This window comes from Lissotriton helveticus, chromosome 5_1, assembly GCF_964261635.1.
Source record: "Lissotriton helveticus chromosome 5_1, aLisHel1.1, whole genome shotgun sequence".
NCBI lineage: Eukaryota > Metazoa > Chordata > Amphibia > Caudata > Salamandridae > Lissotriton > Lissotriton helveticus.
The window spans coordinates 332,956,351-332,978,156 of NC_136065.1; the positions used below are offsets into that span (position 1 = coordinate 332,956,351).

Here is a 21,806-nt window from a genome sequence, read left to right on the forward strand (position 1 = left end):
ATTTTGCATCCCTCTGCATTTTAAATTGGTTGACTGTTTTTCAAAGGTGATGAAAAGTAGTCTGATAACCTGTAGAATTTCTGCCTTGAAGAGGTTGCTAATGATATTTTAGGATGCTCAGTAGAATTGTTCTGTAAGATAAAGCAAGACATGTAGCCTTTGATATGGCACAGTCCGTTCTTTAGTGTCTTGTTAACGTTGGCACTGAGTGGGCTGAATATTAAGGTTGTCAACATTTTGGTGTATTTATTTTATTTTTTGGCAAGATTTTGTAAAGCTCTTCTTGGAGCACATTTGTAGTTTGGCTCAGATGACATGGTGTTATGAAGCTTTTCACAGAGGTCTGTTCTACAAGTCTTTGTGGCCTCAGTGGATGATTTGTATTATATTGTGGCTTCTATATAGCGCCTAGTAACTCTGGGGAAGCATTCTTATTTGCATTGGTATCATTGCCACCTTTTACAGATTTCTATGTTGAGCAGAATGTTGATTGTAAATTGGGGTCTATGACATATTTTGGTTGGAGTGAATTAGCTTTTGAGTTGTACTAGTGGAATAGAGCATACACAATTTATTGGGGAATAATATAATTGATGCATTTGTAATGTGATATGGCTACCTCTTTTGGAGATAATTGTAACAGTTTTTATCAGCATGGGAAGAGTTAGGGCTTTAGTCTTAAGATTTGTTAGTTGCAGATTACTCTTACTTTTGCAATGAGTGAGTTTCACATTGTAGACATTTACACTGAGGACATTCTTCTATTTGAAGATCTGTCAAAGAAAGGGAGAGTTCAAAGACTAGCCAGCCGAGACCAAATAGCTTTGTTTTGTAGATATTGAGTTTTTGTGAAAGGAAGTAGAGACTGGAGTCTTGAATGGCATTATGGTTCCAGGATCTGTGTGACTCGTTAGACTTTATCACTGAAATGGTTCTAGCCTCGGGCGCGTGTGGAGGAGAACCTGGTGGCACAGATGTCCTTTCAGTCCCCACGAGCTATAGTGACTGATTACTCCACCTTAGGGTAAGATGCTCATCTGAAAGAATTGAAGATCAGAGGCCTGGTCTACTGATGAACAGATTCCGTATATCTATCTGCTGGAGCTGAATGCTCTTCATTTGGTGCTCAAGGACTAGCTTCCCTCCCTTTACAGTCAGTTGCTTCTCCATGTCTTGTAGAATGGCCATGAGCAATTTTTAACTAGGATCTAAATATATGCACCTCAACTTACAGGATATCCTTCTTTTCCTCCCGTCTCATTAGCACCGACAAAATGCACTTTATGGCATGATCACATTGCTTCCTGTATCTCTGTGGAGGTACCGCCCCCTACTGACGTGGAAGCTGGATTTACAATGCAGGAATGATTTAATCACCCCCCCCCCGCACTCACATGCCCCCTTGAAAAGATCTGCTGTCATAGAGTATTCCCCATTCTCTCCAACCATTAAAGGGCCCTTCCCTGATCGCTGTCATAAATTATTTTTTCAATGTATTGGAGGGTAGGAATGTGGGGATGTCGTATGTCTCAGCCTAGTTACTAACTTTTCCCATATGTAAAAGATAGTGGCTATTGGGGTGTTGAAGTATACTTCTGGAAGTCTCTGCTTTCTGAGGAAATATATTAGATTGATTAAGGTTTTAGAACGGTGTGGTCCATTAGCACTCAGTTAATTCATTTTTCAAAGCAAGAAACACCCAGTATAACCCAGAGTTGCACTGATGCATAGTATAAATAGATGTTCTGGCGATCCAGTCCTCCTTTATGTAAGGGCTGTTATTGGAACTGAATCTGCAGTCTAGGCCTTATTTGTTCCAGGTAAATCTCAACGTCCGCATGATCAAAAATTCGCCTAACCTTAATCGGGAGTGCCTGAAATAGGAATAGAACCAGAGGCAGGATATTAATCTTGAATACAGTTATTATTATTATTTTTTAGTTTTAACTACGTATACCACAATGAGATAACATCTGCCATCGTTTACTACATGTTCTTGGGATACTATACAGTAATGCTGTAGTCTTCCGCAAAGGCCGGAGCTGACATTATGAATCTATTCACCACACTCATTGATATACATGCACATTTTTGTATTCTTCAGGCCCAGACAATAGGTAAGCCATGAACCGGCCTCAAATATCTTTAGGTCTCGAGGGGGTCGGCAGTTCCTCTGCCTACATTTAAAGTTGGTCTCTGCAATATGCCATATGTTTAAGCCATGTGGTGATCTTAGGGATAGACTTCTTAACCCAATGTATCGAGGCTCTTTTTGCCGGAAGGATCACTACCGCTACCAGTTTGCGATTTGCCAATTTTATTGGCTTTACCAGACCGAGCCACCACATCCGTGGGGGTGGGGGCTCTCTGCGGTCTCAAGCATCATATCCGTGAGAGCAATTGCAACCTGCTCCCAGAACCATCTAACCTGCCCACGTTGCCAAGCTTTCACAGCACTACAACGTACACACTTGATATCCTCACGTAATCCATATTTAAACAATCTTACAGGGGTGTAATACTTTTGTTGCATGTATTTAAAATGAATTATTCTTAGATTGAAATCAGATGTGAGTATGCATGTTGGCTCACAACAAAATCCCCAATCTTCCTGACTCAGTGGTGTAGCTAGAACAGCATTCCATTTCTCTAGAGTTTCTGGTATTGCCTATCATTGATTTTGTTGTGAAGCACTATATACATTTTTGACAAGATTCCTTTATGTGGTGCCAGTCCGCAATGCCTGTAGCGCACCGAGAGTTGGGAGATCAGCCAAGAATTGGCATGGTGTCGCGTAGTTGTTGATATGTGAATGTTCATGGCTGCCAATTACACAAACGTACCTTAAGGGTATGCATACCCATTGTCTTTAACCCTAGTTTCCCAAGTACAGCTAGTGCTCCTTTCGCATGAGTGACTGAGATGTTAGGGTGGTATAGCAACAGGATTGCTGAGGCTCACAGTGGAAGTTTGCTAGCCCCAGCGCTCTGTGCTCTCCATGCTCTTGTTGCAGTTAATGGTTTTAATTTTTACATGCCTCTTGGCGTCCATGTGGCAGTATGGCTGCAAGTGGGATGGGACTCGCATCATCTCTGTCTATCGCTAAGTGTGGTAGATATTTAATGGGTAGAACCCTAAGTGAGCATATTGTGTCTGTGCGCACAAATAATATAGATGCAGTACTGGAGCGCCTAAGCCACCCTGCTCCTATGGCAGTGTGAGCATGTCCCAGATAATTCTAGGTTGCTTGTCCTCTTAGGCCAGAGTTATTATATGTGATCGGAGTGTTTTGAAAAAATGTAGGATTATCGGAATAGGTATACTAGCAAAAAGATAGAGGAACAGGGGCAGTATTAACATTTTTATAATTGCTATCCTGTCCGCTAGTGATGGTGGTAAGCGTGACCACCGAAGTACCTGTTTCTCATGTTCAGAGACTGCCCTATCGTAGCTGCACCAGTCTGCAAATTCTGGATCTCTATGCCCCCAGATTTCTAGATATTTGACCGGGTTCGTACTCCATTCCAAAGAGAATTCCAGTTGATACGACTGGGTGAACAGTGAGAGGGAAAAGATATTGGATTTCCACCCATTTATGCTTAGGCCAGAGTAGCGTTGTATCTGATATATTCTCTTATGACTGGCACTTGGTGTGTGTGTGTGTGGTTCTCGGTCACATAATACCATGTCACCAGCATATAGCAATATTGTTGGTGGATGTTGACCAAATCTCAGCCCGGCTGCAGCATGTTTCTGCCAGATCACACACGAGAGGTCTCACAATTGTCTGGAGGTTTGTCTGGCTTAAAAAGAGTAGCGATGAAGGTTTCTCTAAGGGATGGGGGCAGAATTTGTTTAGTGTACGCCTCTTCATATACTGTATGCATGTGCGGGACCAATATCTTGGCAAACTCTTTATAGAATTTACCCGGCAATCCATCGATGCCCGGGGCTTTGCTGTTAGGCAGGGCACTGATAGCCTCCTTCACCTCATTAACAGTGAAGGGCTGCACTAAATATTCACGCCGTCCTATGGATATCCACGCCAGAGCTATGTCCTCTACGTAGACTGCAATATCAGTGTCTGAGAACGTTTTGCGCGAGTCATAAAGTTGGGTATAGAACACTTTAAAGGAGAACAGGATGGTCAGGGTCTAATGGCATGACACACCTTCCTGTGAGGTTATTTTTGTGATGTGGGAGTGTGCCAATGTTCTTTGTTTGCTTGTCAGAGTTTGGCCTGGGCTGCCTCTCTCACCATATGCCTTTATCACATGACGCAGTGACAAGTAACATACCTCTTATATATGCTGTATCTTTGTATTCTGTGGTCAGGTCCTTAATGGCAGCCAACTCAGAGTGGCTAGGTGCTGCCTGGTATTCTGCTTCGAGACATCGGAAATTCTGTTCTAGAGACTGGAGCTGCATTCACAATGACTTTAATACTCCCGCCTGTGTGCCTATGCAGACTCCCTCAATGGTGACCTTGAAGGCCTCCCAAAGAGTGTCCGCTCCCGCCACAGAGCCCTCATTCTTCTCAAAATATTCAGTATGGTAGTGTGTAGCCCCTCCTTAAATACTGGGTCAAGTAAGGACGTGGACCTGAACCTCAAAGTTAATTTCATAGGGATATATGTGGGTATTTCTACCACCAGTTTCATTGGTGTATGATCCAATAGTGTGTGTTGACGTGTGTTGCACCTAGGTAACCCAAGTGCTAGACTCCTGGGACACCAGCCAGTAATCTAGTCTTGACGATGTGCCATGTACTGAGGACATGAACGTACCTTCATGGCTGTCTGGGTTCCTCTGTCTCCAGATATCAATCTGGTTGGTGTCTTCCATTCTCTGCTTGATTACCTGTGGCAAATGTTTACCTTGCTAGTCCCCGGTTGCAGCTTTATCAAGCGCTGGGCCTAAATACATGTTTTGATCACCTCCCTAAATAAAGTCTAATGTTTGTAGTGTATGGAAGCGGTTCCATAATTGCGTATAAAATTACGGGTCGTCTGTATTTGGCCCGTAGGTAGTGACTAGGGTGGTCCATGTACCACAAAGGTTGCCATGGACTGTCAAATAATGCCCTTGTGCATCCATTTCAGGATGGACAAGTGTGAAAGTTACTCCCTTTTTCACCATTATTAGGACCCCCTGAAAGTAGGAGGAGACCACCACCTGGATACCCGTCCATCTAGACCCAGTGGCCCCCTCAGTGTGTTTGGTTAGATGTGTCTGCTGTGGGAGGGCAATCTGCACATGATGTCTGTCTCAATACGCCAGCACTTGGTGCATTTTTTCTCAGGTTGTTCAAGCCCCGGATATTCCATGTGATTAGTATTAGCCTTCCTTTACCTGTAGACACTACAGTTCTGTTCAGTCTGTCCCTCAGCAGCACACAGCATTTATCACAGCAATATCAATTGGTAGTACAGTTGTGGTAAGTCCACAAAGAACACAATACCCCTCCCCCTCACCCACCTCAGCATCCTAATCGTGCCAAAGATCTCTGCAGCCCTGGTCTATGTTAACTGATCTATGTCAACATCAAGAACAGTACAACACATCAGTCAATAATACTCAGCAACAAACAGTTGTACGGGGTATACCCTCTTAGGAGGCTCTAACAGTCTCCAGGTGGGCGGAGGTGGCTAGGGAGAGAAAAAATATAGGTCATCTGCTTCTTCAAGTTACCACAATAGAGGCATAGGGTTCCATGCGGTCAGTGGGGCCAGCTGGGCTGTTCTCCCCACCGTGGTCATCACCGGTGCACAGAGCCCAGACAACCTGGTGCAGGTTTAGATACTTGCAACTAGACTTCAGTCTTTTGTGTATATAAGAAGTGATCCCCCCCCCCCCCCCCCCTTGTGACCCAGGAGCGAAGTGATGCTCCTTCAGACAATGAAATGTTGTGCAGGCACTGGTCCCTAACAGTTTGTGGGGAGATCCTTGAAGTTAGTTACCCGGTACATCCAAATTAGATTCGGAGTGATCGCGTCATTTCGTTGTGAGCGTTTTAATATATTCCAGTGCTGCTTTAGGGGTTGTTAGTATTTTCTGGGTTCTGCGTTATTCGATGCGGGACCTTGCAGGATACAGCATGGTGAATGGAATTCCCTTCTGTTGGAGCTCATTTTTAACGGGGAAATATTCCATGTGTGCCGCCTGTACCGCTACCGTGAAGTCTGGAAAGAATTCAATGGTGTGACCTTGGTACTGTATGTCCTTCTTTTCCCATACCTGGCAGAGCACAGTGTGGCAGTAATTTAGGAGCTGGGCTTTTATGGGGTGCAGCAATATAGCCAGAGGAGGACAGGCTACAACAGATCTGTGAGCTCGCCCGGCCACCAGCATGGTCGACAGATTTTACGCACTAAAGATCTTACCATGCATGGGTTCCACAGATTGCTCCATCTTGCCAGTTTGGCGGATTCCAGGACCCCAATGATCCTCGGGTTGTTACGGCGGGAGTGTGCCTCCAGGTCTTCGTTTTTGGCCTGCATTACTGCCAGCACTTTATCCATATTTAAGCATTTTGACTGTAGTTCATGTTTTGTGGTCGAAATGCGTTGCTCGGCCGATGTTATATGTGCTCTGTGTGTCTAATTTGGTCAACATTTGTTCCATCTGGATATTCAGCGTGTCAATCTTGCCATCGATTAATTACAGACTTTGCTGCATGGCCAGGAATGTGCTTTTACAGCACTGTCGTGCCCCGTGGTTGGGGGATCTTGCTCCGGATCTGAGAGGGGATCCTGCTGGGATTTTGTAGCACGTCGCGCCTCAAATGTGAGGTGAGTCTGATGTCTATCTGCTTTCCCTATGATGACAGTCGACCGCCGGCTGCAGTGAGGGAGGACATTTGAATGTACTCTTCCTCAAGCCCCATGACGAGCTGAGCAGCAAGTAGCGTTTCTATTTGATCCATACTCACCAGGAGCTCCAATGCAAGTGTTTCACCCCGCAGCAAGGCTCTTGAGGTAGTCCCAGTTGGTACCACCAAGTGGCTCTCCCCTTAAGTGTGTGCAGTATGCTTATCGGGCTGCGTCCATGATGGATGAGTTGAGCCTGCTTTGCTGCCTCTAGGACAGGCAGATAAGTGCCAGCTTCTATCGTGGACCAGTTGTCCTTCAATCACCAGCAAAGTGCTGCACACCAACCACCAAGGAATTTACAGCTCCCAGTGGGTGAGTGCCTTCTAGAGGTCTGGCCTCACCAGAGTTCTCTAGGTTAATTGAGGCTCCAGCATGGCCGGCTTCTGCGATATCTCTAAGTGAGACCGTGGGCAGAGTAGCGCAGCTTGGTCTTGCGTTGAGCCCGACTGCTGCATGAACTCAGTAAGTCAGCCCCACTCCAGGGACCCACCGGTGGCCTGTCTTGTGTGCAATGCCTCTGGGGACGTATTGAGGCAAGTTCACGCTGGCATATCAGACTTCCCAGTTTGTAAAGTAATGCGGAGGTCCAGCAAAATAGTGGGCCTACCTCCTCTCCCAGTGCAGTAGGACATAGTCCGCAATCTTATTTATGGGCAGCCCGTACGCACATACAGCTTTGTGCTGTCCCCCAACTTCACATGCTGGGCAATGCCGCTGGTGATTACTACAATGTCTTTTGTCCCTGTGACGGTCCATTTTATGCTCCCCTGTACCTGCTTTTTATCGGCGCCGCACCACTTCAGTCACCAGTCTCTAGCGCACAGCACGGGTGGCGCGGCCTCTCCTCTCACCGCTTGCTCATGGAGCGCCTGCCCCTTCCTCGCAGTCACTGCGGCCTGTCAGCCGGCTCAAAACGATATGCGTAGTCCCCGTGCCAAGGTGACACGGGAACCAGTGGCCAGTTGCCTCACGGCTTGGAACCTCACCAGCCAACAGAGTGCCCGTCATGTTGGACACAGGTCAGTTTGCATACTTCTCTGCTCCGCGCTTCACTTTTGTAGGTTGTGCCGCCCGCCAGTATCTCTAGCACACCATGTCTCCGTTTGGTTAGGGCAGATGGACTCAGGATGATGGGATTATTTGCGGATTCAGTGTCCCAGATGGCAGAGCTGCACAAGAGAGCGGCCATCTTGCTGTGGGCTCTCTAGCGCCCTCCCCTTTGAATATATTAACTTTTCCTATCAATTGACCAGAAGTCTACTGTTTTAGATCCCTCTTGATCTCGAGCAAAGAAGGAACATTGGCCCATACAAATTTTCACATGGAGCATTCTGTCTATTCCAAAGTATTTAATTGTGGTGTGGAAATCCTATCGCCCAACGCCAAGGACGTATTGTTTGGAGTCAAGAACAATTTTTCATGCCTACTTTGTTCCCTGGTTACGTAGGCAGCGCCCACAGCAGCACAATCTCTTTGGTTACCAGTTTACTCTGCTGTACCACAGTATGGATGTGTGAAAGTGGATTGTCTGTCACTAAGGAAAGGTTTGTAAGTTGTTCAAACCTGTATATGTGCTTCATTAATGTAAACGCCTTCACTGTTAAGATGAGTGCTCCAGGAAAATATAGTGGGCTCATCTTTCATTACTGACAGTGGTTCTCCAGGAGGTATGTTCAGAGTAGTTTATTCAGATGCAGAACCACAAGATTTGCAACAGCTTTACAAATAAAATGCACACCCTATGTATTCTAAATTGTTGTGTAGTTTTAAATACCATTTCTCTGAGGCGTCATTTAGTAAAACATTTGATCCACGCCATTATTTTAAATAAAAAGTCCCCTAATTGGACTTGTAGGTACATTTTCTTGCATGAGTGCAGCTTTATGGCTTTCAGTATTTCACAAGAGTTTATTAAAGGGGTCCTGGAAACTGTATCTCTAACAACCTTTTGTAACTTCTGATGTCCCATGAGCAAATATACAAAGGTATATTTGCTCATGAGAAAATCTGCTGACCAGTTGCAGATTCAATTTCCCTACACCCCGACCCCCTGCCCCCCCCCCCCCATGAAAAAGTTTCACACCAACCTATTTTATTTTGGCGGTTTTGTATAGCGCAAACAAGACCCTTGCAAGTGTCAGAGCGCTTTACAGATCAAATATAGGTAATGGCATATAAACACATATACATATAATTACAGTGGATTATGTAAATACAGTACTGGGAACGATTAGAGATTAGCACATAGCTGCAGTAGTGTATAGGACAAGTTCAAGTGAATTTGGACATGAGAATCGATTTCACTACTTTTTTTAAAAAGGCCGTAGATGGATTAAGTCTCGTTTCTGGGGGTAGAGCATTCCATTTCCTGGGGGCCATTCCTGAGAAGGTACGATTGTATGTTTTTTTTCTTGGAGAAAAGTTGTGGTTTCAGTAGAAGGTTGTTAGCGCTCCAGGTAGACATGTTGCTGCCTGATAGTACTAGTTTCTCCACTAGGTACCACGGGGTTTTGTGATGAAGTGCCTTATGTGTCATACAGGTGATTTTTAACTGGAGTCTGGCCTCAAAAGGTAGCCAGTTGAGGGCCTGATGGTCAGGGGAAATGTGGCAGTTGCGTTTGGTGCCTGTGATGAGTCTAGCTGCTGTAATGATAGAGGCTCTGAGAGGAGCGGTCGTTGATTTTGGTAGACCACAGAGTGCGACACTCCCATAGTCAACTCTGGGAATTACTAGAGATTGAACTGCCTGTTTGAAGTCATTTGCGGGTATGAAGGGTTTCAGCTTTCTTAGTGTGTTTATCTGAAAATGTGCACCCTTTGTTGCAGCGCTGATGTGTTTCAGCATGTTTAGTTTATTATCTAGGGTTATTCCCAGAGATTTAGCGGAATCGATGATGAGGTTGACCGTCTAGTGCCTTTAGGTGCTCCATCCACTCGCGGATGATCGTTGTTTGGTTGGGAGGGGCGATTAAGAGGAATTCTGTTTTTAGTGTGTTTAGTTTTAAATGGTTCTTAGCTAGCCAGATCTGTGTGTCTTGGAGCGTTTAGTTAAGGGACTTGATGTCTTTAAGAGATTGGACCTTAATGTAGAGTTGTGTATCATCTGCGTACATGTGATATTGGATATTTGCAGACTTGAGAAGCTCTGTGAGTGGTTCTATAAACAGATTGAAGAGTGTTGGGGAGAGGGAAGATCCCTGAGGTACTCCGAAAGTGACAGGGGTGGAATTAGAAAATGATTGGTTGATCTTGAATCTTTGTGTTCTGTTTTAAAGGAAAGAGGTGAACCAGTTTAATACTGTTCCAGATAGCCCCATTCTATGCTTCAGGAGGTCCAGTAGGTTGTCGTGTTTGACTGTATCGAAGGGTTATTAAAGGTCAAGGATGATTAGCAAGCAATCTTTGTTTTGAACCAGTATTTGTAGTGCATCATCAATTATGTGGGTCATGGCTGACTCAGTACTGTGTCCTGATCAAAAGCCTGATTGGAATTGGTCTAGTAGGTTGAAGCGGTCTATGTGGATACTAAGCTGCGTGTGGACACATTTTTCGAGTAGTTTGGCAAGGGTCTAGATGTTGGATATTGGGCGATAGTTATTCAAGTCAGATGGGTCCACTGATACTTTAACGATGGGGGATACCTGACCAGCTTTGAGGATGTCAGGGATGGTTCCTTGCATGAGGGAGGAAATTATGATCCTCGTCCATAGGGGCACTAGCAGTGGCATGAAGGTCTTTAGGTGTGATGCTGGGAGGGGGTCTGTGAAATGGTTAGGATTCAGAGTACTGAGCGTGTTAAGGATAGTTTCTTCGCTGTAGAGGTTGAAGGTGGTCCAGGAGGCATTGTTTTTGAGGTAGAGTGTTATGGAGCAGTTGGACGGGGAACCCGATGTGGTCCGTGAGAAAATTGATTGTGTGTGTATATCGGGAAGTGATTCTAGATCGTTTTGTAGGTCTGTCTTTAGTTTTTCAGTCTTTGCTGTGAAAAAGGAGGCAAGATCCTCACATTTGGGGAGTGTATCCGGGTTGGCTTGGGGGGAGTGGTGGACACCCTTAGACTGAGCTTTAATTATTTTGAACAATTGTTTGGGACGATTCTTAGCTTGGTCTAGTTGAGTGCATGTGTAATCCGCTTTAGATTGTCTAATCCTTCTGTAGCAGGCATTTCTGGTGCTTCTTAGTAATTAGGAGTAAATTCCCAACCTTCTCCAGTCTGGATAAAGATTGGAGAGGAATTGGTGAATTTTGTTAAATGTGTAAGTTTGCATGTGTGCGCAGACTCGCAGGGCATTTCTTCCGAAAAATAGCGCTTCAGCCCCCTACTTCAAACAGGTTGGTAAATCTGCACCCATAAAAACCAGCACGATGTGATAACCTCGCCAATACCTTGCAATTACAAAATTGTCCCTATGGAATTGGGTTTAATTTAGGACTCCATATTACCCGGGGGAATTCCGCATCGTATTGCATTTTCTTTGCATATTTTTGCTCTCATTTACCACCTACTCTAAACATGTGGTAAATGAGTGCAGGGTGAGAGGGCAAGTATGGTAGGGAGGGCAGGGTAGACTGGAATCTGACAGGGGAGACCATTTATGCTCCCTGTGTGCCATGGGCAAGGATTGGATGAAGACATGAAAAGGGTATTCTATATGTAAATTCTTCCCGGCTTCTGGTCCAGACCCATGTAGATTTGCAGAAAAGCAGCAAAATCAAACCTTTCTGGAACCCAAATCCTGATATTACAAAATGATTAGCTTAATCAGAGAAGCTATTATGATAACTTTTATATAATGAGAACGCTCTCATAATTTGTCTCCTAGCTGCATGGCAACAAAAGGGACAAGTACATTTTGGAAGCATTCCTTTAATTAGACAAACAAGTGTTTTATAAACACTATCCCTTTTTAATTTAGGATTGCGGATTTGAAAAGGTATTAAACTTGTGTGCTACCTCAGAGGGTATTGGCCAGATAAGCACCTCAGAGTTGTCCATATTAATTTTGTTTCTGGGCATTTCCTTGAAGCTACGACGATGTCTAATTTCGGATGACAGAGACGTAGTTTGGCTCTTATGTGCAAACAAATATCTTCTGCAGACAGATATATTCTTTATCTCTCTGCCCTAAAGTTATACTCTGTACCGCTGTCCTGGTAGGTATGGTAAGCCTGTGGTTTGATTCTTCAGGCAAAAACCAACATTGGTTAGAGACCCCCCTATCTAGTGCCACAATAGAGGTGACATGGGTCAGACAGGTGACCATTTAGGGAACCCTAGGCTCAGGCAAAGGTTAATTCACCATCACCATGGTCCTAAATTTTGCGCCTCTTCTGTGAGCAGATTTGCAAGCGCCTCCATTTGTGTTGCAGTGTGCTCAGGCAGGTGTGAGTCCAACACATTGTGTTTGATTATGCAGGAGAGGATAAAGAAGCAGTGGCTGCGTGTAGGTAGGTATTAAGCCTCTAAAATTCTTCGGTTTTTCCCTCCTCTGTGTGCAAAGTGTCTAGTGGAAAACTTTTATTTCTATATATATTCCCTCTTCCTCTTATCCCACAGCAGTTGTGCTAAGTGTTTACACACTTTTTCTCCCGTTATATAAGTGTGCGGCCTCCGAGCATTGCAAATTCCGCTCTGTTTCTGTAGATATTCTTTAACTGGCCCGAAGTTGTCAGTTTACATAGTAACGTCATGGATGCTCTATCTTTATATTTTGTCTTTAAGAATTTCAATTTTGTTTCGGGCTTTTGGGTTTTTATCATCTGTAAATTTGCCTTAAGAACAATGCATTTTCCCAACACCACTGTCTTCAAAGCATCCCTTACTCTTTCCAGCCAGACTCCCAAACCTCATTTATAGCAAACTATTAAGCAATCGGTTTTCCCGACAGACCTCTCATAAATGGGGCCCCTTAGCTTAATCATTTATAACCTCCACCACTAAGATGTCAGTCTGTGCTCATATCAAGGCCAAATGAGGTAGGGAGGCATGGTTTGAGACGACTATAACCCCAATTTCTCTCCCATTATCAGCAGGGTGGAGGTCACTCCAGATGTCCTGTAGCCCCAACTCCTGCAGCATTTTTTTTTAACTACTCGGAGAAGGCTTCAAACCTTGGATCTATCTCTATTGCTATCCCCCAACAAGTTCAAATGCCCTGTCACTGTCTCCCACTGCCACCACTCCAAACCCCTCTGGCCACCGGATGTAAAAAGAAATCCCTGGACGAATGTATCATGTGCATTGTTTAAGGCAATAGATCGTGGCAGTGGTCATCTGATGCCCAAGTAGCGCGTTTCAAGATATAACCATTAATCTTCTTCATAACTTATGGTACCAGTCACAGACTAAAACAATTCCACACAAAAAAGCATACCGATGCCTCTGCACCTATTCTGTGCCTCTTATGCACATGTTCTCTTTATTCCATCTATTATCCAGTTCATCTGCTTTCAAGAGGGCAAGATTAAGTGAGCATTTCAACTACCCAAAGGTTTATATTGGCTTGTGTACTGCAACTTTCCACTGACTTCATGTAGCCTTCCATTTCTAGAAGTTTGGATCCCACTGAGTCTGTGTAACTGTGTAGCTCTCCTATCATGGCATTCAAGTCGACAGGAAGGTTTAGCAGACTCGTATCAGTTTGACTTTTCATTTAGTCTCTAAAATCTTGTTTGAATATTTTGATGCTGTTGAGCTGGTTCTCATTGGTGAAAGACATGTTTGCGTCATTCCTGGGTATGTTGCCATACTCCTCGAACAGATTGTTCTTTTTGATAGTGGAGAGCATAGTACGGCAGTAGGCTTTTTGTGAATGTTTTTTGGAGGCATGCAACTGCAGTTCAGACTACTCTATTGTCTCGAGTCCCCACTGGATTTCGCTTTAAACGTATCATGCTCATTCTCAACAAGCCTCACAGCTCTAGACTCCTCCAAACCGGCAACAGTGACCAACTTCCCAGTGTTCTGTGACATCGCTACATTTTCAGTCCCATTGCTGACTACACTTCAAGATTGTGTTCACCTCACAAGGTTTAGCCATTGGCCGCCACAGTCGTATATCATCAGTCACTTATAGCGAAACCTTGGTAAATGCATCCCCATCTGTCAATAATATCACTGATACATTGCCAGCGTATGACTGGTTATCGTTCAATTAAGGGCTTATTTAGGGCTTCCTTCTGCCATCCCCATGTATGCAGAGCTAGTGCCGTTCCATTGCTCATCTATCTCATCACCAGCCCAGGAACCTGGTCCTCAAACCGTCCGTCTCTGGGATTATCCCGTTATGTGCTTCCCATCAAGAGGCTGTTCAGGATCATTGTTGGCAACTATCTCCCTGTGTAGCAGGTAATTTCCTATTGTAAATGTCTGCCTTGACACACCAATAGTCTGCTCTGTGCCTCCTCTCCCAAACACAGGCACCTTCGCCAGGCTTCTCTCCGCATGTTGTGGCTGCCATCTAGCACGCCACCCATTTTGGGTCTAAACGCCTCCCCAAAGTCCCCTGCATCTGCCTGCTTTCTCATGGTCCTGAACATGCATTGGCACAACTTACCTCTCAACATATCACACTAGTTATGTCCTTGAGTCGGCTCCTGACTCTGATGGAAATTAATCCACATGGTGGGTCAGGGGGGAGGGTAGATCTGGAAATGGGCACGTTCACTGCACGGACATCTTGGCCATACCCTCGCAGATTAAAAAATCCAAACCTTTTTTATTAAAATAGGTTGATGTAGGCAGTTATTTTTCTCTGGGAATAGTCCAGACTGCAAAAAGTGAGTGAATGTTCTGACTGGAATAGCAGCCGAGCTGCTGATGAGAAGGTCTTTGGAAAACAAAATAACAGATAAATGACGATAGCTATATGGCTATCTATCAATTAATATAGAGCTTGATACTGAACAGTGGCGATAGCCATGACTGTATAGTTATAGTTCAGACATTGTTTTCATTAAAAAGGCATTTAATTTTTTTATTTGTCTATAACTTTTGACCAAATGGATGAATTTGCACAAAACTTGGCAGTCTATTTATTCCCTCAGCTACATTTCATCATGTCAAGTTTAGTGAACATCGTCTGCTGGAAAATAATTAACAGGGAAAGTGATTCCCCATTTTAGCTACTATAGGAAATTTTGCTCACATATACAGCATTAAAGGCTGAACAGATTTACACCACACTTGGAATGAAATCCCTATTGGGCACAGTTGCACATGGGTGCTTATGGAATGTTCTAGGGGGCAGGCCCTGCTCAAAAAACTGCGGTGGATTGTCTTAGGGCATCCCTGAAGGAAATGCCCTGTGCCCAGCTCCCGCTGTGCACGGCTGAAAATTGAGTGGCCATGGTAAGTTTAGACATGCACCCAGCTGTGCGCAGTGTTCAGTAAAAGGCCGTTCACAGCCGAATCGAATTTTTAGGTCATTAGGAAAAGAAATGATGAAATTCGATGAAAACCCTATGGTTCTGGCTCAAATGCATTAAACCCTACACTAAAAAAACATATTTGCCATGGGCACAGATACAGAAAAAACAGTTAACAGGAGAGCAACATGGCAGACGCTGTGAATAGGTATGTGTAATGAGTATTTTGTCATAGTGATAGATGCATATATATACATACGTACATACTGCGGAGCTGAGATTGGTGGGTAGTTAGGCAATGTTAAGTTCATTTGTGCATAGATTGGGGAATAGTACTGACTTGCCCTGCAAGACAAAGTGTTACACATCTATTATATGATGATTTAAATAGTCTGGTGGTATCTGTATTACATGCTTGTGTAGGTTGACATCAAAGGATCTATACTACCAGTCTTTGAAGTTCATTGCAGTGAGCATTGATTGTGTTGTATGGTGCTTGCTACATGCAGATTTATGCTATCACGTATGGTGTTACTTGGCATACAGGGTGCTTCATACTAAGCAGGGGATTTTGAAGGTGTTTTTTGGAGCTCTGAATAACAAGAATTCTTTGTTTCCTGGCTTGTAGTGATGTACATATATCATGGTTGGAGAGCATGTAGTATGGTGTGTGTTAATCTTTAGCTTTCATCATCTGTACATTTTTGCTGATATGTGAGGAATTTTTAATGCTTGAGATCAATCTAGAATGTTGTGCACGTGAACTTCTGCATAGATACGCAGTTAGGACTTTTTATTTTGTTTATGAAGTTTGATTAAATAATTCCCTCTGGTGAGGATTGGTGCTCTTTGTCTAATAAGGTTTTTGTACTATTTTCCACTTCATGTGCAGGAGTATGAGGCCGCCGTAGAACAGCTGAAGAATGAGCAAATCCGCGTGCAAGCAGAAGAACGGAGGAAGACACTGGGTGAAGAAACCAGACAGCATCAGGCAGTATGGAAACCAGTGCCCTAAATTTTGGGGAGGGTGCATGTTGAGACTCCTTTGGTAGTGGCTGCCAGAGGGGTGCCAGGAAATAAAAGCATGCAACGGGAAGGCCATATAATACTGTTTTCGTGAATTATATGCTTTTTCCACTTCTAAACTACTCTGTGCCCCCTCCGCAAATCCTTTCTTATAATTTACCCCAAAACCTAGCTTTCTGATGGAATTCCAATTGTCTCTTTACTGGAGTTTTCACTTTTTGAGATATTTCTATTATACCCTCCGCTATTGAGTAGGATTGTCTGTAATTTTCCCAGTTACAAATGTATTGCAAACATGTACTGCGTAATGTGCTACAAGACTTTGTTAGCAGTAGTTAATTTGTAAAAGAAGGAGTGCCGGGACCCAGAGTTCTGCTCAGAAGCCCACGGTTAGTGCAATTAAATGTCGGTGCGTGAATGCATAGACTTGAATTCACCCCAGGCCTCACTATTGGACACTACCTACCCCTTTATCTCACTCTTGCAGGTTCCTGCTTTCTCCCTGGGACGGTTTTTCAGTCTTCTCTCCCTCTGTCTTTCACTGTTTGGTTTTTCTCTCTCTTTTGGGAAATGCTTAAGTCAGAAAAATAAGTACCTGTCCCCAAAAATGAGTGCTAGTGGCCCCCACCCGCAACCACTGGCTCAAGTTAAGCACTGTATGTTAGTCTGATGAAGTATGATGTCGTGTTTGGAAAAACTGAAAGGTGAGATCGGTGCTTATCTTCTGGTTTCTAGCTATTCTCTGATGAAGGGTGCATTAGGAGAAGTTGAGATTATTAGGAGATATAAGGGTACAAATGGCACCAATTGAGATTGTCCATATTTAGTTCCTACAGTTCTGGCAGCACTCCAGTGTCTTGCCTACTTAAGTTCAGATGCCTATGACCTCAAATTTCACATGGATGCTATTCCATATTCGTCACATTTTCTGGTTCACATCCGCTTTCTTGTTTCTTTATAGCGAGCACAGTACCAAGACAAGCTTGCCAGACAACGATACGAAGAGCAGCTGCGACAACAAGTGAGTGCCACAGACCCATAGTCACATTGTGAAGTGCTAATAGTGGGACAAGTTGTCCTTCTTTAGCAATAGACTGCCTAAGCTGTGAAGTGCTTGGATTCTCGAAATGTCACAGAATTCAAAAATAAAAAAACAGGAGAGGAGGAGCGAGTTCCGCCCTCTAATGAACTAGATTACATTTTAACACTTTTGTATTTTTATTAAATGTTTAGCATTTTTGTACCTGTTAATGAGTTGCAGATTGTGGGCCTGTGAAATGAGTAGTCCTAACTCTTGAGGATTGATGAAAGCACATTATAACTGAGAAAATTGTACATTTTGTCATGGTTGCTGTTCCCTTCTTTCTGCCCTGTGCACTTCCATATGTACATGCACAGTAATGGGTGTTGCTCAACATAGTCTTTTATGAATAATCCTTACATTTGCAATGCCATGTTGTCCTGATAGAATATCTCCCCTCTGAGTACAAATTCTTGTTTCTTTGTATATCATTTTCATAACACTGCATACAGGCATGACAGTCAAGGGTATATAATAGTACCACCAACCCAACTGTCACCTAAAGAAAAACAAATAACCTCATTCTATTATTTCCCACTGGGAAAAGAGTGACTAGGAAGGTGACTGATAGATAGCAAATTGTGGCCAGTATGCATGGGTTGGCAGAAAGGGAGGATGTAGGGTACTCTGGGGACAGGGATAAAGGAGGAGCAAGTGGCAACCCCCCCCCCCCCCCCCCCCATCAGTTAATGCATGGTTTTGTACATCACCCGCTCCTCTGGAAAGTCTATCACTATTACCATATCCTAGGAGTATGGGTCTGTTTGCCGAATGTGAGAGGTAGTTAAAAATCATCCCATTTCCCTCACCGGGTGTCCTCTATCCCGCCTTGACATCGTAAAGGTTTTCTTCATGGTGGGCCATCTAGTCGGAACACAGTCCACACTGGGTGTCAGTGCCCTCCTCAACCTGCACGCACACCCTTGTGTATTGGGCAATTTGAAGGCTTCGGGGGACGTTTTCCAACTTCATGCTAAGATCCCAGGGGCACAATCACTGTGGGGCCCATGTCCCGCAGCATGCTCAGAGCAGCAGCGTGACAGTGAAATTGTAGATCTGAAGTGCAGGCCCTTGCCGCCCACTTAATAAACTGGTTTTCTAATGCAGCAACACGACCCCAAACCACCTAAAAGTATGCAATTGATCATTGTTTGTATATAATACGCACAAATGCAGCCTTCACATGCATATCTGACAGCTGTCTATCATAGGATGGGAATACAGCAGATTTCCAATGGCATAGGATGTCCACCTTTGCTATCTCCAAATCTGTGAACAGCAAGCGTTTTTCAGCACATGACCGGTCTGGGAGGGATGTTGCATCATGGAGCAGCACCAACCGACTCGTTAGCTGTAATATGACCTCCAATTCGTCGCAAACTGAGCGGTAGCAGTGCAACAGTGCTTGGCAGTTCCCACAACATGTTTACAATGTCACAGTTGTGTGCAGGACACCACCACCATTGGGAATCTGCCCACATGTGTGCCCTGGTGAGTCTGTCCTGCGTCCAGTGCCATTGATGCAATATCTTAAAATAATTATATTTCAGCCTGGATTCTCAGAGATTTACTGTGATCACCCAAGACGTCAGTCCAGTCGTCCTCCGATATAGAAGGCATAGCCTGTTTTCCAACCAGCAACGCAGAGAATACACTATAGGGTGAGAGAAAAGGGCATCTGTAAGTGTCTAATCCAGTATTCGGAGAGACTCCTAGATATTTGAGACTCGAGGCTCTCCAAGAGAACATGCGTCCCTTAGAGATGGTGCCATAGTAGTAGGTGTCATTTGGTAGGGCCTTGCATTTTGACCAGTTTATTCGGTAACCAAAAAAAAAATGCCTCTATCACTTCCATCAGTGCTGGCACCGGTTCTAGAGGGCGGTACAGGACCACCAGGATGTTGGCCGACTAGTAAAATGCTTTTCGCTTCCCTGTTGACATTGGTTTTCCATGGATATCCTGAGTGGCAGGAATAGCAGCTGCCAGCAGTAGTTCCCAGTGCTATAATGAATAGTAAGGGAGATGGAGAAGAAGCCTGTCGGGCTCCCCGTTGGAAGCAAGGAAATCCGAGGAAAAATCCAGCAGGACACAGATGCTGCGGGGAAAGAATATAGCCAGCAGACCTGGTCTGTGAATGCTTTCCCTGGCTCCATCACTCAAAACAGAAACTGTCATTCCACATGATCAAATGCCTTTTTTCTGCGTCAAGAGAAACAAGGAGTTGTCATCTTTATCAGTACGCACTTACCACAGGCGGTGAGGCACAGTCCGCAAATGATTTGCTGAGTGTCAGACCAGCACTAACCCCACTTGTGAAGAATGTATTAGGAGTGAATATGCACTTTAAGTCCAGTGACCAACACCTTTGCCAGTATTTTCATATCCGCATTTATGAAGGAAATTGGATGGTAACTGTCACATTGAAGGGATCCTTCTATGGCTTGGAAAGGGGGGGGTGGAGATCAGCTATATCTGCACCCTATTGTGCTCAGGGAGTGGGTGGCGCAGTCTGTCATTTCTTTTAACTGCTTGGCCAATAGAGCTATAATCAAGGGTTTGGTGGTCTTTTAAAGCTCAATCTGGAAACCATCATCTCCAGGAGCCTTCATGGTCGCCAGGTCATCAATAGCCTGTGTTATTTCTGTCCCAGTTATATCACCCCCAAACAACTGCCTGCTCGGGTGGGAGTGTCATTAAGGTTAGTTTCCCATGAACTTCTCCTCTGCCTGTGTCATGTGGGGCATTTGAGGAATAAAGGCATTCATAGAAAGTGACAAATTCCCTCGGAATGTCATTTAGGCAGGGAGATGTAAATCGTCCGTGGCCCTAATAACCGGTATTACATTGCAAGATTGCAGCTGCTTCAACTGTGCCACTAACAGACGTCCCGCCTTCTCACTTCTTTCATAGTGCCTTTACTTCAGTCTTTAAGAGAGTAGATTCTGCTTGGGATGTATATTGAGAATTCAGGTCGAACTTGGCCTTTAGCAGTTCCCTGAGGAGGGTAGGTGTCATGTTGATTTGTATTGTTAGGAAGCTGGCTCTTTATGTGATGTATCATTAATCTGATATACCATTTAAAAAGTCCAGGGGATCCCTTAATAGTGGATAGGGGCTTGCTATTCAATCCCAAAGTGCTCTTTTAGGGGGTAGTGTAGTTGAGCAGCCTTAGGCTTAACACAGAGAAGTGCAAGACCTCTGCGGAATACGCCCACTGATTAATAAAGGACAACACGACTCAAGAAACAGATCCACACCAATTTATAAAAATAGCAAGTATCTTTATATATGTTTAGGCATCAGAGAAACATCATTCAGGTAAGTGCGTTTCAATATAAATTGACTTTAAAAAGTGGTCACAGTGCAATTTCCGAGTTCTGCAATGTTATCCTATGAAGGAAGAACAAGCTCTGCAAACAGGAACAGTGCATCGACTTACAGGACCAATCTCCAGGAGTTAATATGAGTGGTGGGCAAGGTCCAACAGTATACCACAAGTGGCACGCGGGCGGCCGGGTGCTGGGTGCAAATCCGTGCTGGGAGCCCAGCGCATTTAAAAGGAGATCTGTCTCTGTAAAAAGAGGCTGTAGGTTCTGGCTAGGATGGCAGTCGTGCTGAACCAGCTAATGGGCTCAGGCCTTGCAATGCTCAGGGCTGCGGTGAACACTTTTGGTCCTCTCTCAAAGGCCATGGGGTGATTGGTGCAGAGCTGTCTTCAGGTGGCTGGTTTTTCCTTAACAAAGCAGTCGCAGTGGAGGGGCCTACGTGCATAGGCTGCAGGCCACGTCAGGGAGTCCAGCAGGAGTGAAACCGAAATGGACTCGGGCTCTGGAAGGCTGGGGAATCTTATTGGCACCGTTGGCCCACTTCAACTCAGGCCGGAGGCGACGGGTGCAGTGGTTGCTTCAGGTGTCGGGTTTTGAAGATTCTGGAGGCCTCAGAGTCTTCTCTTTTTGGGTTCTTTAGATCAGGTCTGCTGTTTATGGGAGATCTGGAGTCTTTCTCGAAGGCAGGCTGCCCTCCCAAGTTTTTGGAGTCACAGCGACAGGACGAGTTGACTTTGATACAGTTTTCAACAGGGGCAGCAGACAGGTCAGTGGGGCTGGACCAAGTCAGGTGCTCTCTTGAGTCTTCTCTGCTTTTGCGGCTCTTATGGTCATCTCTCTTCTTATTTCAACAGGATCTGCTTCTCTGGTGCCAGGGACTTGCCTAAAAACTAAATTTAGGGAGATAGGGGAGTGTAGGGTAGTAGCAACTGGGCTACTGATCCTTGGGGTAATTATACCCCTATATGACCACTTCCTGTGGGAACTGGGCCTAACTCTGTCCCAGAATTCCTCTGCATGCCATCACAAAGATTACTACCTTTGAAAAAGTGTGTCCACCTTGCAGTTAGCCCACATTAGAGTTAGTACTAGTCTGGGGTGACTAGCTAATTTTCCTGATGTGCAGGTACTGA

General features: G+C 44.6%; 1 protein-coding gene across 1 annotated transcript in view; it reads left to right on the plus strand.

Annotated features, from left to right (window-relative positions):
• Positions 1 to 21,806, plus strand: part of ATAD3A (ATPase family AAA domain containing 3A) — a 446,196-nt gene that overhangs the window by 99,288 nt on the left and 325,102 nt on the right. The window contains exons 3-4 of the mRNA XM_078642408.1: positions 16,132 to 16,233; positions 17,227 to 17,286. Coding sequence (XP_078498534.1) covers positions 16,132 to 16,233; positions 17,227 to 17,286 — 162 coding nt within the window. The remainder of the gene's footprint in view (positions 1 to 16,131; positions 16,234 to 17,226; positions 17,287 to 21,806) is intronic.